Here is a 16,811-nt window from a genome sequence, read left to right as displayed (position 1 = left end):
CGTTGTGATTTAATATGCATACAAAGACTTTTTGAATAGAACACCATCTTATGTTATAAAGTCTTTAATTCACAGCATTCCAACAGAAGAGCAGTGTCTGCACTCAACACAAAACTTTGGTTACACAATGTAGAAAAGCTCACAAATTTCTAGAGTTTGAAACAGCAGGTATAAAAAGCGTTTGTCCCAGCTGAACACCTCTGCACGGAATGACATATTTCCAGGAAAGGTGGGCAATGGTCCCTAGATTACCATAATAGCTTAGTTCGTTTTGGAGGCAATTGTCAAAAATAAAAAGGTCTTCTGCCATAACTTTGCCAAAAAAAAAATCTTTCAAAGTGTTTACAAAATGCTGTGAATGCTATACCCGTTATTTCAGATACATTGTTTACATGAAACGATTTGTATGAATGTATATTATTATCTTGTATAACAAATTGTGATGTGTACTATTTTTGTTGTCTGTGTGCGTGGGGGGGGGACATGTAACATCTGGGTATGAATGCAACAGCCAGTGTGTGGGGAAACCGTTACAGCCATTGTGAACGCAACAGAGCGACAGGATAGTTATCGCATCCGGTGTGACTGCACCTTGAGACAAAAATATGAGTTTGTATCTATAAAATACCTCACATCCATGCCAACAAAGCAACACAATTTAAGGTCAATTGGGTGATGAACATTGTCACCTGCAGGTTAGAGTGACTGTTAGCATATAAGAAAGTTCCCAGTTTCAATCAAGGCCGGTGTTTGCTGTCGTCTGAATGTCGAAGATGTAACCGTTAGTAGGGTCTCATACGACCCAGTATTGGCGGGGCTCTGTTGGGTGCCGTGATTGCTATGTCCAAATAGTCCCCAATCTTGAACTTTTGGGACTTCAGCGTCATAGAATCATCTGTGCCCTTCTGACCTGACACAGTGTTGCCAATGTTTTTCACTCTGAAACACAAAGAAGGCAGTGTCACAAAAAACTATTTTAATTCACTTCAGAATCAGTTACGTCACACGATTACAGGTGTCAAAGTGGGTGAAATAATATTTTGTGCAAAAGTTGTGAGTACTTAACTTTAATATTGTTACTCAAGTTAACAATATTAAGCCTAACCTAGAGGTGATTGGACACACACACGGTCGACAGCTTTGCACCAATGTACCTGTAGACGCGGGTTTTCAGGTCGGGGTAGACTGTGGCAAAACTGAAATGTGTGCCCTTCTTGCGAGCTTCGGGATACACTTCTTTCACAAGACTTGTCAGCTCTTTCAAGGTGGCATCCGTCCTGTGAGGAAACAGAGAAAATCCTAAAGCATCTTCTCAAAGGACTGGAGCATGGCACAAAGCCTACATGCGAATACACAGGAAAATCATTTATCCATTTGTAACAAGAGTGCAAAACTGAGTTGAATGTTAAATTAACATTGCGGATTTTGCTGTGTGTCAGTAAATTCACATCACAGTACCAGTTTGCTAACCTGACTCCGCCAGATTGCAGCAGTATCGAGTTCACAAGTTCCCTCCTACCTTGATCTGGTCTCTCTCAAGCAAAAACGATGAACCGGAAGCAGCAGACAAATCTCATATCTCCATAATCATTTCGAGTTGTAGTCTTGTTAGGTTGTGTTTACATTTGCGCTGTGGCAGCGCTTCAATACGGCATCAGTCTCACGTTGATCCCGCCTCTAGCGGCCGCATATCGCTCCGATCAGCATTTGATCGGAGTACGGCGTCTGCCCGAGAGAGACCAGATGGGAGCAGGAGGAGGAACTCACTGCTGCCGCCATCTCAGGTTACCAGCTTGCACCACCTTCATGCAAGTATTTCTGTCTTCCATAGAGCCATCTGGCCATAGCTTGCACACACAAAAAGACAATAAAGTTATCTTACCAGGTGTAAATCTGAAGCTCGTTTGCAGGAACGTTGCCTCTGGTGAACTCATCCACTCTGTGGTGTCGACCGTTATTGGTGGTGAAGACCCTCAGCAGAAGAGGGCATGTCTGGTTGGAAAGACAACACAAAGCAGACATGTAACTCAACAGGACAGCGTGACTTCCCTCCCTGTGGAACTCTGGCATCATGTTGATGAAGCCTGTCTTTGTCTTGTCCCATTTTTGTGGGCAAATATTGTACTTTTTACTCCACTGGTGTGAAAAAAGAGCAGACCAAGTAAAGTAGGCCTACATAGTGAAAAGTAAAGTTTAGTAAGTATTCTCCATATGCAGACCGCAGCCATCTTACCATATAAGTTAATGGCAAGGTGCTACCTAGGTGCAACTTCCAATGGCAGCCCAATTGTGTCCAGTTAGCTCGGTAGGTAGAGCTTTTGCCTTTGCAACACAAGGTCATGGGTTCAAATCCGGGCACCTCTAACTCAGTGTATGTGTCTTCAAGAACCCTGCCCCCCACTATAGGGCCAGTGCATAGGGAGGAGTTTCACTCAGAACGGGTTATTCTGGTTGACATTTTTCTGCCTACCACTTACGAGTCGGCTAGTAGGCTATAGTAGTAGGCTGCGAGGCTATTTTTCCAGCCTCACTGGAGACATATACCATTGTAGATATAAAATAACTAAATAAACACTGTATGGTTTGGGTGTCAGATGACAAAATAACATAACCTTGATCCACAACAGTAATGGGTCTGCCCTGTCGTTTTTATACCCACACTTGTCCATTCCACCGCGGGCCGAATTATGCTTCCATTGTAGCCTTGCAGTGCGTTGACTGTCGGAGATATCAAATAATTATTAAATACATGCTGTATGGTTTGAATTGGTTTCTTTGATTTGGGTGTCAGCTGACAAAATATCATAACCTTAAGCAACAAACATTCCCAAACACATGTATGCTCTGCTGCCCTCTACCTGTCCTCAAACGAGCATGACAGTGTAATCAAAATAATAATGGTCAGATCGCATACAGACAGATTACTTATTTAGGCTACATAACATGTTTGGCTGATCACTCGTCACTCTTGGTGTTTTTCCCCTCTCCCTGGTTCCATAAAGATATGTCCACATTTCAGAAAAAGAACGACCCTGTCACAATTCCATGGTCTTCTTTTTCTCAAGTTTAGTCTTCCATGTTTCTATGGCTAATTGTGCATATTATTCTTATTGCCTTCCTGCTTGGTCCTGCCTATTTTGTACTAGTAGTAGTAGTAGTAGTAGTAGTCTTGTAAAAAAGACTGTATTGTAAGTTCGTATCAAGATGTGCAAATGTTAGACTTGATCAAATACATCAAAAGGCTTTCTTGGGTTAAAATCCTCTCGGCAGAAATATTCAATTTTGAATAGCCGTAATTTGCAACACTAGATTTTTTTTGGTATATTAAACGTTGGACTTTGACTTGTAACCGTGTTACTAGTTAGGCCTAAGAAAAGGTAAACTAGGGCAGTCCCGAAAGGAGCTAGCCGGCGCAGGTGTTTAATGTGAAGGACCCCAATGGAAACAAGCCATATATATAGTGCTTTCTTGGGGGTTTAAATCCTCTTCGTAGACCTTGTATTGAACTGTACTACTTTCCTGTACTACTTTACTTTTCTTCTGACTGCAAACTGTTGATAAAAGTATTGAATCAATGAAAAGCTCCATTCCAACCTTCTCTCTGTCCACTGGTTGCTCTGGTTCTTTCTTGATCTCCTCTTGTGTCACCCTGGATTCCACCACAGCCATCATTGCGCGTCCTCCACGTACACTTTCTGAATGCTTAAACATGTAAAGACAAAAGGTAAAAGTCAAGTTTTAACCCGTCCTAACCCAACAACGGTCGGTTTTAACAAATGCTGTATCGAGCGAGGCCGCCGTTTTCACATTAGCAACAGCAGCACAACATAGGTTGGGCGCATACTGATGACGTCGTCAGTGGGCAGTTCTCTTTCTTTTTCAATAAAATGAAAGAAAAAAATCACCATACAAATAAACACCAAACAAATAATTGTTATGTAGATAAATTAATTCAAAACAAACATAATATACATTATATTGGTTTACATTTTAAGTGCTCAGATCTTTGTCTAGAGCCCGCCTACTGTATCCGGTACTTAAAACACGCACGCACGCACGCACATCCCATGTCATAATTTTACCTCGCCTTCTGACGTTTGGCAGGAACATGAATTACCTCACCTATTGACGTATATCGGAAAAATAATAAGTCATGGCGTGACTTAAGTGTAAAAAGGTCACGCTCTGACGTTTTTTATTTTTCTGTCTAAAATAATCTGAAGCTATATTATTATTCATGTCATGTTAGAGCAGGTCTGAAATAAATGTCAGAGCTGATATAGACATATAAATATGAAATAAATGCTTAAACATGTCACTATGTCTAATGTTATAACCATTGGGTTAACCAATGCTAACAGCTTCCCTGCTAAAGTATGCAAATTCCGCTAAAATCCGCCTTTTTGTACACAATCGTTTTGGAAGATAATACTAGTCTTTTACTAACTGGCTAACAGAAATAGCAGATATTGATTGATTGAAGAATTTATTAACAGTTTGCAGAATTACAGTACATTTCAAGCACAAACTCAATACAAAGGCTGTTAACTGTGAGTGGACGACCCAATTAAGCATTACACTTGTTTCCAATAGGGTCCACCATGTTCAAATCATACGACGTACAAATAGACACTTCTATAGACAGAACAGGAATTAATCAAAAAGGAGGTAAAAAGGGAAAATAAATATATACAGTGAGGGGAAAAAAGGGGGGGGCGGGGGGGGGGATTCAGATTTTACGGGGGCCAGTTTCGAATTGCAGCCATCCGTAGGTGCCCTTTGAGAGCGGTTTTGAAGGAGTCAAGGGATTCGCATGTCTTAATGACAGTTGGTAGGGCGTTCCACATTTTGGTGGCATAGGAGCGAAAAGAATTTAGTCCCTTGTTTGTGCCGAATCTGGGTTGTACATGGTTCGTTGCACTCCCTCTGGTGTTGTGGGTGTGGACTTCGTTAACATTAAGGAAGTATCTAGACAGGTACATGGGTATCTTGGTGGTGTATCGAATCTTGTGGACCAGACCCATTGCAAGATGCTGTACTCTGTCGTCGACCCTAAGCCATTCCAGCCTGTCGAAGTGGGCAGGGGTGAGGTGGGTTCGGGGGGCTAGATCAAGTAGGAGCCTGACCAGTTTGTTTTGGGAAGTCTGGAGCCTGGTTTTAAGGGCCTTTGAGGTGCTGTGGTACCAGGAGGTGCATGCATAGTCAAAGAAACCCTGTACAAGGGCTCCCGTTAAGGTCTTCAAGGTGTTTTTGTTGACCAGTGAGGAGATCCTGTAGAGGAATCTTGTTCTATGGTTGACTTTTTTGATTACGTTGGTGGCCATTTTATCACCGGAAAGATTAGCCTCCAGGATGGAACCTAGGTAGGTAATTTCATCTTTACGTGTGATAACATTGTCACCCACTCTAACCAAGAAGCCATTTGCCTTGCTGAGATTACTAATAGAGCCAAAGAGAATGGATTCAGTTTTTCCCAGGTGTAAAGATAGTTTGTTATCAGCGAGCCAGGTGCAGATTCTACCGAGTTCAGAGCTGAGGGCATTTTCAACCTGCAGTTCGTCCCTGTCCGAGACCAGCAGTGCTGAGTCATCTGCGAACAGGAACAAGTTGCAGTCACAGGCTGAAGTCATGTCGTTTACATATATTAGGAACAGTAGAGGCCCTAGTATGCTTCCTTGTGGAACGCCACAGCTCACTGGGAGGGGGGGGGGACAGTGTTCCGTTCACTTCCACCATCTGTTCTCTCCCCTCCAGGTAGGATTGCATCCAGCTCACTGATGTGCTATCGAAACCAATTGCTTTTAGCTTGTTAACCAGTATGGAGTGGTTCACGGTGTCAAAAGCCTTTTGGAGGTCCAGCATGACCATGCCGCAGTATTTGCCAGCGTCCACCTCTTGTTTGATGTGGTCGCTCAAATAGAGAAGGCATGTGTCAGTGGAGTGGGATGTTCTGAAGCCAAAGAAGTATTAACACTGATAGTTTGTAAAAAGTGTTTATTTTGGTCCGCCTAAAGCTAATTCATGCTAATGTTCCAGCTGGGGGCACACGTCGTTTAATACAAGCAGATCGCAAACGCAATGTGGATGAGTAGGGAGTCAACGGAGGGTATTGAAACTCTAGATTCATCCAATTATAAAAAAATCTAGAGTTGTTAATAACGATATACATTAACGTAACGGTGAACAAAAAACGACGTTACCTGTTGGAAGTGAAGTGAAGTTAAAAAGTTTAAAATGTTGTGGCGATAAAAAGCCAGTCCCACAGTGGTCTGATTAGCCTCGGAAACCCAGACTTTTATTTCTGGTCTGATTGAATTCAGCTGTATAATCAGCGAATGGCTCCGTCTTTTTGGCAAATCTAGAGCTTCCTGTTTGAGAGCTAGCAAATCTAAGAATCTAAGCTTTCAGAATAAAAGTGTTGTTAATTAAATAATTATTACATTACATTATTAGTATTATATATTACATTACAGTTATTGTAAAGACACACCTTGTGTTTCTGTGTAAAAATAAGTAATTAAATAACTTAAAAAAGTTATCTAAATGGATAAATGCTGATGGATAATTTTGAACAATTAAGATTTAATTGTTGGTAGATCTGTTATTTTGTGGAATTGTTTAAATGTTCCCAATAACTTTGTATCTTCATGCCCTGTGTGCCACTGAGTTTACATCTCATTTCTGCCCAACGTTTAGATAAGTATTAATTCTCCCCCCAGCCAGCGTGCTGGGGGGATCAATCGTTTTGGAATCGTTTTGGAAGATAATACTAGTCTTTTACTAACTGGCTAACAGAAATAGCAGATAAAGAAGTATATACACAGTGATAGTTTGTAAAAAGTGTGTTTATTTTGGTCCGCCTAAAGCTAATTCATGCTAATGTTCCAGCTGGGGGCACTGGTGGAAAATGCGGAAATGGCTTCCTATTTCCAATAGCAGAAGAAGAAGACTCGAACGAATTTAGTGTAAACATTGTAACATTATGTCACCATAACGTGGTTATTATTAGTTGCTTTGGAATGTACCTGCCATGAAAATTAAGGTCATAATAACGCAGATCGCATCGATATGTAATATAGTGCGATAATGCACTTGTTTAGCTACAGGATTGATATCAATATATTAGCTAGATGTAGCTAACGGCTATCGTTGCGGCGTTGCCAGGTTCTGCGAGAGAAATAAGCAACCCGCCCGGTATATGAAAACAAGACCAAAATAAGCGAAAATAGCCGATCTACAAGCAATTAACAACACAAATCTTGTCCAAATCTGATATGGGGTCCCAGTCCCTGGCACAAAATACATTTTTTGATGTAGGGTTCTTGGACAATACATAATTCTGGGGGTCCTTGACATGGAAATGTGTGAAAATCACTGGAAACTTTAGAAACAAGCGAGGGTTGCCAAGTCCTCTTATTATAAGCGACTTTGAGCTTATTGGTAGTTGCAGCCTTGCAGGTTGCGTTTTTGGGGGGCTTGGGCTTGTTTTCATATACCGGGCGGGTTGCTTATTTCTCTCGCAGAAACTGGCAACGCCGCAACGATAGCCGTTAGCTACATTATTTAGGCGGACCAACATAAACACACTTTTTACAATATCAGTGTTAATACTTCTTTATCTGCTATTTCTGTTAGCCAGTTAGTAAAAGACTAGTATTATCTTCCAAAACGATTGTGTACAAAAAGGCGGATTTTAGCGGAATTTGCATACTTTTAGCAGGGAAGCTGTTAGCATTGGTTAACCCAATGGTTATAACATTAGACATAGTGACATGTTTAAGCATTTATTTCATATTTATATGTCTATATCAGCTCTGACATTTATTTCAGACCTGCTCTAACATGACATGAATAATAATATAGCTTCAGATTATTTTAGACAGAGCGTGACCTTTTTACACTTAAGTCACGCCATGACGTAATATTTTTCCGAAATACGTCAAGAATTGAGGTAATTGAAGTATTTTGCCAAACGTCAGAAGGTGAGGTAATCATGATGAGACAATGTTGGTCTCACACACACACACACACACACACACACATACAAACAATGTTTAACTCTCAGATAATATACGGACGGTAGGCTATTCCTAATATTTATATCTTTTTGAAAATAGATCTACAAGCTCATGTGGTGGAGTTATATTGGGCTTGTTTGGCTGTTTATTTCTCTCTCTCTTGCTCTCTCTCGCTTGCCTTGCCAGTAACTAAGGCCAGTCGGCAGTCACCATGCCAGTGTTGCCATGTCCGCGTATTATAAGCGACCTTTGGCTTGTTTGTAAAGTTGCTTGCCTTGTAACTGTCGGGACTGTTGTTTAAACCAGTGGCTTTCCAAACATTTTCATGTCAAGGATCCCCATGTATTTTTCGGTGCCCCAGCTGCAGTCTTGCAGACGAGACGTGGTCTCACGTGGTCCGTGAGCCAGGGCGCGCCGCTAAACAAATATCGCAGCGCGGGCGTTTGATTGATTGATTGGTTGATTGATTGATTGATTGAAATATTTATAGTTTGCAGAATTTCAGTACAATTCAAGCACAACTCAATACAAAGACTGTTAACTGTGAGTGGACGACCCAATTAAGCATTACACTTGTTTACAAGAGGGTCCTTGTTCAATTCACCAAAACATTTAGAGACGTACAAATAGACACTTCTATAGTCAAAGAACAGAACAGGAATTCATCATAAGGGATAAAAAAAAGGGAAAAGAAACATAATTATACAGTGAGGGGAAAAGGGGTGGGCGGTGGGGGATTCAGATTTTACGGAGGCCAGTTTCGAATTGCAGCCGTCCGTAGGTGCCCTTTGAGAGCGGTTTTGAAGGAATCAAGGGATTCGCATGTCTTAATGACTGTTGGTAGGGCGTTCCACATTTTGGTGGCATAGGAGCGAAAATAATTTAGTCCCCTGTTGCTCCGTTAGATTTAAATTTGCTCATTTGTGGAGTGTCTTCTTTTGGGGCTTGTTAATGTTTAGTCTCTCGGGAAAGACTGTTGATGGCAGCAACTATTCAAAGGAAAAGGGGGGGCGCTGTTTTATTTTTATTTTTTTGCCAATGGGTTCCCAGATTGAGAATGAGGCTTGTTTAGACCGGGTTGCTTATTTCTCACACAAAATCTGGCAACACTGCCACCAGCCCGACCACCATTTTGGGAGTCAAAAAAAAAAAAAAAATCTGAAGCGGTACCCCACCACCACACACACACACACACACCACCGTCCACCAGTGCACCAGTGTACCACCACCCGTGGGTGTGGAGGAGGAGAGGGTTATGGTTCACACGTGCGTGGTGGCCGGCTGCAGGAACAGAAGGACCCCGGGCACCACGCTATCCTTCTACCGCTTCCCCCGGGACCCCGAGAGGAAGCAGCGGTGGATCGCCGCCGTCAACCGGGAGGGATGGGTGCCCAACGACGGTAGTCGCCTCTGTAGCACTCACTTCGTCTCAGGTAGCCTGCACAGTAGCCTACGTACACACACCCGCAGTTAAAAAAAAACCAAGATGCATTTTGTAATGTAGGCTGTAGTAGCTAGCTGACTGACTGTACTGTACACTGTACTGTACGTACTGAGTGTACTCCACTGTTTCCCAAACAGTGGATCGGGACCCAAATTGGGACCTTTTTTTCACCACTTTCAGCGCTAGTATGCTTTTATTTCTCCTGGCCAAAATGGATGACAGGATGAGTTTAATTCCCCTGTAATTTTAACGGCCATTAGTTGGACCATTGATTGATTGATTGATTGATTGATTGATTGATTGAAATACTAAAGAGTTTGCAGGAAAAAAAGCTAGAGGAAAGTACAGTTCAATACAAGGTCTGCTATTAGGATAGGACTATTAGGATAGGACCCAAGAAAGCTTGGCTTGTTTCCATTGGAGTCCTTCAGATTCAATTCATTGGAAGGTTACGGTAGGCTATGTATAAGAATGACTCAATGTTCAGATCATTTCACCCTCTCCATTGTCATCTCCCCATAGGCTAATATACACAATAGCCTAAACTTGCCTAAAGCATTGATAGTTAGAATTCTGTACTATATCTAAGCTAACTTATTTTTTGGGCGTCCCTGGCACAATACATTTCAAATGTGGGATCATGGCCTAATTAATATCCATCCATCCATCTATCTTCAACAGCTTATCAGTAGTCAAGTCGCTGGGGCAACAGCTCCACTAGAGAGCTCCAGACTTCCCTCTCCACCAGAGCAACAGTAGTAACTTCATCCTGTGGGATCCTGAGTCGTTCCAGACAGATGTTGGAGATATAAACCCTCCAGCTCATCCTTGGTCTGCCCCCGCCCCGCGGTCTCCTGTGGGACGTGGGACGTGCCTCGATGACCTCCCTAGGGAGACGCCCGAGAGGCATCCTAACCAGATGCCTGAACCAACCTAAGCTCGCTTCTTTCCAAGAGAAGAAGCAGCGACTCTACTCCGAGTCTCTCTCATGTGACTGAACTTCTCACCCTATCTCTAGTCTAAGGGAGATGCCAGCCACCCTAAATCTCATTTGGGCCCCTTGTATCTGCGACCTTATGCTATCGGTCATGACCCACACACATGACCATCACCATAGGTGAGAGTAGCTTTGCCTTCTGGCTCAGCTCTCTTTTCGTCACAACTCACAACAGTGTGGTACAGCTACTGCAATACCGGCCCCGCCGCTCTGATTCTCCGGCTGATCTTCTTCTCCGTCCTCCCCTCACTCGTGAGCAAGACCGAAACCATAAGGTGCAATAAAGGCATCTATTACAGCATCGGAGCCATCAGTGTGCAAGCGTCCTTATTTGTTATCCTCGTATACTGCTCGCCGCTCAGCACCTGCCCAAGTTTGGGTTGGATGTGCATGCCTTTGTTCTTTTTTCATGAAACCAAATGGACCCATAAGGGTCCATTTGGTTTCATTACATTCTCAAGAGTTACAGTATTGCTAAAAATCTGCATTACTTTACAAGAAGTCTACACAATTTGAGAATGTAGAAGAATTGTTATTTTGATCAACGTTTGCCTGTTATCTCTCCTACAGTACCAACATCAATACAGCATGGAATTGTGAACAAATTCCTATCCCAATGACAACAAAGTTTTGTGTCTGTCTGAGAGACTAAATCTCATCAAATGGTGGTCCGTGGCTCAAATTCCAAATAAATTATAGGCCTTTACATGAAAATGGTTGAAATTAAAACCACTGCCTTTGACCACCACGCTTTTTGTTCTTCTCTCCAATGCGTCCAGGTAAGCAGGTGAAGAACCCGCGGTCACCAGATTATGTCCCCTCCGTGTTCATCACGGTGTCCTCGGCGGAGATGAAGGAACCAGGGGCGTTTGAACCGCTAGACAAGCAGGAAGCGCAGGTAGAGGCCGCCAACGCCTTGCTGTTCCTCCAGGGCCAAGGCAGGTCATTGGTGGGGGAACACGGACAGACCCAGGCACGTGAAGAGGAGGAGGAGGAGGCAGGGGATGAGGGGAGTGCTTCCTCGTCTGCCAGCAGTGATGGAGATGACGATGAGAATGACGACCTGGAATTAGCGAGCGACAGCAAAAGGGGAAAGTTTGCCCAGAGGTCGTCGGACGCGTTGCCGTTGAACTTTGAGGACATCCTGAAAGCTCTCAAGAGAGAGAACCAAAGTCTCCGAGAGTCTGCGGAGAAGATGTCGCTCTCGGAGACCTCCCTGAAGAACGACGCGGAGAAGGTGAAGTTCTACACGGGTCTTCCCAACTACTTTGTGTTGGAGACCGTCATGTGGCTTCTGGCACCCCACATGGACGGCATGAAGAACGCGAGGCTCACCAAGTTCCAGCAGCTTCTCCTGACTCTCATGCGGCTCCGCCTGGACCTGCGCAACCAAGACCTCGCCTACCGCTTTGGCGTGAAAGTCGGTACGGTGACCAGGACGGTCCACCGGATGGTCAACATCATGTCCTCCACCCTGGTCCCCACAGCTGTTTTCTGGCCCTCCAGGGCCGAGCTCCGGAAGAACCTTCCCGCCGCCTTGCGCTCCGCGCATCCAGACTGCGCTGTCATCATAGACTGCTTCACTGTGCCCTTTGAGGAGCCCGTTTCCCGGACCAACCAGCAGCAGACGGCCTTGCTGCTTACACCTCCGTCGGTTCACCAGGGGGCAGGCACTAGTTCCAGTAACATACTGAAGTACCTGATAGGTGTGGCCCCTCAGGGTGTGGTCACCTTTGTCTCCAGGGGCGTGCTGGGAAGTGTCAGTGACAAGAATCTGGCCGAGGGCTGTGGCTTCCTGTGCAAGCTCCTCCCTGGCGACGTCGTGCTGGCCAATCGGGACCTGGACATCGGTGAGTCTGTGGCCGCCCGTGGGGCTCTGTTCCAAGCGGCTGGCGAGGGAGGCGGAGGAGCTCTGCTGATGGACACATGTTCCCCAGAGGCTGTGAGCGTGCACCGCCACGTGGAGCGGGTGATCTCAATGGTGAAACAGAGATATGCCATGCTCACCGGCCCTGTGGAAAGCCCCTTCACCGCAGCCTCGGAGCGATGCACGTCCAGCCTCTCCACCTTCGATAAGATTGTGCAGGTCGCCTGTGCCTTAAACAACCTGTGCATCTCTGCTGCACCACTGGAGTGACGCGGACTGCGTTCTGCAACCCAGTCGCCAGTCAGGCACGTTAGATCCCCTCTACAGCTTTGGAACTGAATAAGCATACTCCTCACTACGTCAATAAGTGAACACTACATGTTAACTGCAGGAAAACATTTTAACTCATACAATCCAGTTCACGCGATCACATGTGTGATCTCTGTGTCCTATGCCAGTTCATTCCATAGTTGTGAACATGAACAACTCTCCCCAAACCAGACACCACACATATTGTCATTAAGGTATATAATACAACTCACTTCAGTCGTTCAGCAACACATCAAGATTTTGTTTATGGGCCAATGGAAGATTTGTTTAATCCTTCACAGCTTATCGAGTAAAAAAAGTGTGCTTTCTTCTTTGCGTACGGTGGAACTTGGGGAATGCAGGGCAGTGAGGAATGGATAATCACAACAAAGTAATAAGACATATGCTCAAACTTAAAACACAAACAATAACCTGCAATAAAGCAAGGCTTCCCCGAGCACAAATTAATTCGGTTTCTGAGCCATAAGATTATGAAACCATCAACCATCATTTAATGGGAGAGAAAGGTTTTCATAGCACATAATATGCAAAACAAAAGGGGGAGAAGAAAGATGAATAATTGTAGCACAATTCTGTTTAAATTCTAAAAATCACAAATTGTGTGACGTGACCGGCGCTATTATCGTCATACATCATCATACATCACATTCCGTGCTCAACCAATCAAATCATCTCAAATTTAGTACACACAGACACACAACGCTGGGCATACGAGGTGCTAACGTCCCTCAAATCTTACTTCAGCCTCCAGAATAAACAACAAAAATAATTGTCATTTCTTTACTAATGTCTTTACATTACTAAGCTGTTCCCTTTTCAAGTAGAGCTGTGCATAAGTGCATTACTGTGACATCACATATTTGAGGAAGAACAGACCCCTCACCTGTGGGCATTTGGGTAAGAACTGTCCACCAATATGAACTGAACTGTCTTGATGCACAGGAACACCCTTTGAGTATTGAAAGTCAGCTGTACATTATTATCACAGTTCTCTGCATAATCGTAACGGTATATTTGGAATATAAAATAGCACCATTTTGTGTCAAAGGGACTAAAGAGAAGCCTTTGACATTGATCAATTTTGAAAAGGCTATGGGCTCCATTATCGTCACCGCTAAACCCCTTATCCCTAAACTTCTTTGCCTTTTTTTACTATTTTGAAAAACATTTTTGAATAGTTCAACTAGCCAATCTACATTGACACGCTGTGAGCTTGTAGACTGACCATTTTAACTATTCAAAAATGTTTTGCAAAATAGTAAAACAAGGCAAAGAAGTTTAGGGATAAGGGGTTTAGCGGTGACAAAAAAGGATTTTGCAAAGATCTTTTCACTGACAAAGAAACATCATTGACAAGATGAACATTACGCTTTGCTGTGGTGATCTCATCAGGGGTTTTTGGCACTTGGAGAATGTACTGTAGATGGTGGTTGGAATTCCATCGCCTTGGAGGGATGTGTTGGCATGTTTCACAAGTTCTGTCTTTGCTTTAATTGATCGTTGCGTTTAGGGACCTTGATTGTATATTTAAGTGTATCAGACCTTTGTGTTTGTGACAACATAAGACTGCAGGGTAGTTTAACCACATTAACCCATTTAGGCCTGACCTCGAAATTTAAAACAAATCTTCTAAATCCTCCAGTTTTCTGAAATAAATATTTTCACGATTTTTCAAAAATAGCAGACCTACAAGCTCGTAGCGTGCCACTCGGTGGCACGCTATGAGCTTGTAGATCTGCTATTTTTCAATAGCTAAATTATAACAATGTTTAAAACACCAAAAGGGGTTCCCGCCCAAAATGGGTTAACCCTGGCATCTCTATTTTGGGCTTGTTATAGGTACAAATTCCAAAAAATAGCCTAGTCCTATAATTAACTAATACAAGTCAAGTCAATATAAGCTGGTGTTGAGCAGCTAAAAGATCTACAAGCTCACAATGCACCGCAAATCTGCGATGCAATGCTTCGTGAGCTTGTAGATACTTGTCGTGTCCGGCTTAAAGTGGCTAAGAAGTCATATCAAGTGACAGATCAAATGCATAACTGCAAAAAAGATCAATAATTGGATTTATAATTTATACATTATATAGTTTGCAAGCTTGAACTTGGATATTGGTTCTCGCTGATGCCTTCTCTGCTTTGCCTGGTATCTGCTTTAGTTAGGGCTGGGCAATATATCGATATTAAATCGATATTGTGGTATGAGACATATATTGATAGATATAACGTCTGAGATTTCGGATATCTTAAGACTTAATCTATTGATATAGCATTATGCTGCCTTTAAAAAAAACGTTTCAAAAATAACAAAATGGCTGATCTAAGAACTCACAATGTGTCACAACAATGTGATAAGTTGTGGCTATTTATCTTTGGAAAAATAAATAATAATAATGAATGTATCACAAAACATATTGTGATATTAGTTTTTTGTCCATATCACCCAGCCCTATGGTTTAGAGTAGGCCTGCTTCTTGATATACCCCTTTTGGTTCAACGCTGTTCTCCTCCATTGTCGGCGGTGCCTTAGTTTGTGAAACTGCTACTGCTGTTTAAATGGCTCTGATTTTTCTATGAATATTTTTGCACCATGCAGAATGCTTCTTGATCCTTTCCTGGTTTTGGTATTCTTTTAAAACAGGATATACACAGTTTGTAGGCTATTGCAATACAAAGCAACATTTTCTTTGTCTATTTTTGTTTGACTGTTGACTTGTTACCCTGTTACACTCTTCTGCTGGAGAACAACTGTTAAGTGCTTTCTTTTCTTACACGACTTCCCCTGTCTACTATTTAATATATCTATTAAAATCTGAATGATGTCAGGTTGTTATGACCACCTCCAATGTGTTTTTGTTTACCTGATTGAAAAATGTGGGGCAAAAAGAAAATAAATAATAATAAAGTGAATGGGTGGTTCTTAAACTTTGTCTTGAAAGTCAAACTGGATCATGATTCTATCTGTTGGTTCCCCTCAGTGGAAACATTATGCTTCATCCACATGAACCCTATTCTGGAAAACCTACTAGTTACATATAGATTGTAATGTGCCCATCAGTCCAATAGGTGGCATTATTAAGCCTAATTAGCCATGGTGTGTGTAAATGCTCAGAGCTATATGAGTCTTACACCGTCTTATTCAGGAGTCTTATACAGTATATATCAACCTTTTATTAAAGTTGTATTACTCCATCTATATATGACTGCAATCTACCTGCATGCCTGCCTGCCTGCCTGCCTGCCTGTCTGCCTGTCTGTCTGTTCACATTGTGTCTGCCTGTTCTAAAATTACACTGTATGAAACAAAACGATCATCAAGCAGTAAGGGTGATTGTGTGGTGCTCTCACTTGTTCAACACAAGAAATAACTCGAACATGAGTTTGAATGTAACAAATCAAAAGGGTCAGAACTTAGTCAAGTCAAAGGTCAAAGTGGCAAAGTTGTTCCTCATAAGGAGATGCATAGTGCCATGCAGTTTCATGCCTGGCTGTAGCTTCAACAGGGAACAACAAAATAGGCTAGCACAATGACAAACCGAACACTCAATGTTCAATATAAAATACTTTGGATGCAAAAAAATAAAAATAATAATAAAATAACTGTAATGGTGAAAGAAGTTAACACAGAGACAGAGTGGACCTCAGACCAACAAGACTGAATGTAGGTTGCAATGCCATGTTGGCTATACTGCCCTACAAAAAGTAAATATAACAGATACATGGGTTTATAAGTGTTTCAACTGGTCAGGCAGCCAAATGAGATATTCGGTAGGCTATATAAGTGATATTACACTATATACCAGTGATTGATTGATTGATTGATTGATTGAAATATGTATTAACAATTTGCAGAATGGGTACATTTCACATGAAAGCACAACTCAATACAAAGACTGTTACTGTGGACGACACACTGATAAAGCATTACACTAGTTTACAACAAGGTCCACCATTTTCAATTCATCAGAACATTTAGAGATGAACAAATATACACTTCTATATAAAAAATCACACCTGTGTGAAGTGAGTGGTGCAACTCCGTGTGGGGGTCCCCGGGGGGACATATACAGTAAGGGGGAAAGGGGGAGGGGGGATTCAGATTTCACGGGGATTTCACTAGTGGTCCGTGGACCACCAGTGGTCCTTGAGGAGGTT

General features: G+C 42.6%; 2 protein-coding genes across 3 annotated transcripts; one reads left to right on the top strand and one right to left on the bottom strand.

Annotated features, from left to right (window-relative positions):
* Window positions 1-48: 48 nt before the first annotated feature.
* On the bottom strand, window positions 49-6,327 carry sap18 (Sin3A-associated protein). Of its 2 annotated transcripts, XM_079518506.1 has the most exons (5): window positions 6,201-6,327; window positions 3,595-3,702; window positions 1,883-1,992; window positions 1,155-1,277; window positions 49-939 (listed from the first exon to the last, which is right to left on the bottom strand). In XM_079518506.1, the coding sequence occupies exons 2-5, from the start codon at window positions 3,670-3,672 to the stop codon at window positions 783-785; spliced, it is 468 nt and encodes a 155-aa protein (XP_079374632.1). In that variant the 5' UTR covers window positions 3,673-3,702; window positions 6,201-6,327; the 3' UTR covers window positions 49-782. The 2 variants fall into 2 exon arrangements, with proteins under 2 accessions (XP_079374632.1, XP_079374631.1); XM_079518505.1 differs by lacking the exon at window positions 6,201-6,327 and having other exon boundaries at window positions 3,595-3,826.
* A 2,841-nt stretch (window positions 6,328-9,168) lies between these two features.
* LOC306935360 (uncharacterized protein) lies at window positions 9,169-15,531 on the top strand. The gene is made up of 2 exons (XM_079518372.1): window positions 9,169-9,451; window positions 11,239-15,531. The coding sequence occupies exons 1-2, from the start codon at window positions 9,274-9,276 to the stop codon at window positions 12,594-12,596; spliced, it is 1,536 nt and encodes a 511-aa protein (XP_079374498.1). The 5' UTR covers window positions 9,169-9,273; the 3' UTR covers window positions 12,597-15,531.
* Window positions 15,532-16,811: the final 1,280 nt, after the last annotated feature.

The sequence above is a fragment of the Electrona antarctica genome (genome assembly GCF_951216825.1).
Source record: "Electrona antarctica genome assembly, chromosome: 13".
Taxonomy (NCBI): domain Eukaryota; kingdom Metazoa; phylum Chordata; class Actinopteri; order Myctophiformes; family Myctophidae; genus Electrona; species Electrona antarctica.
The sequence above is the reverse complement of the archived record's forward strand: the minus strand, read 5'-3'. Positions and strand labels throughout refer to the sequence as shown.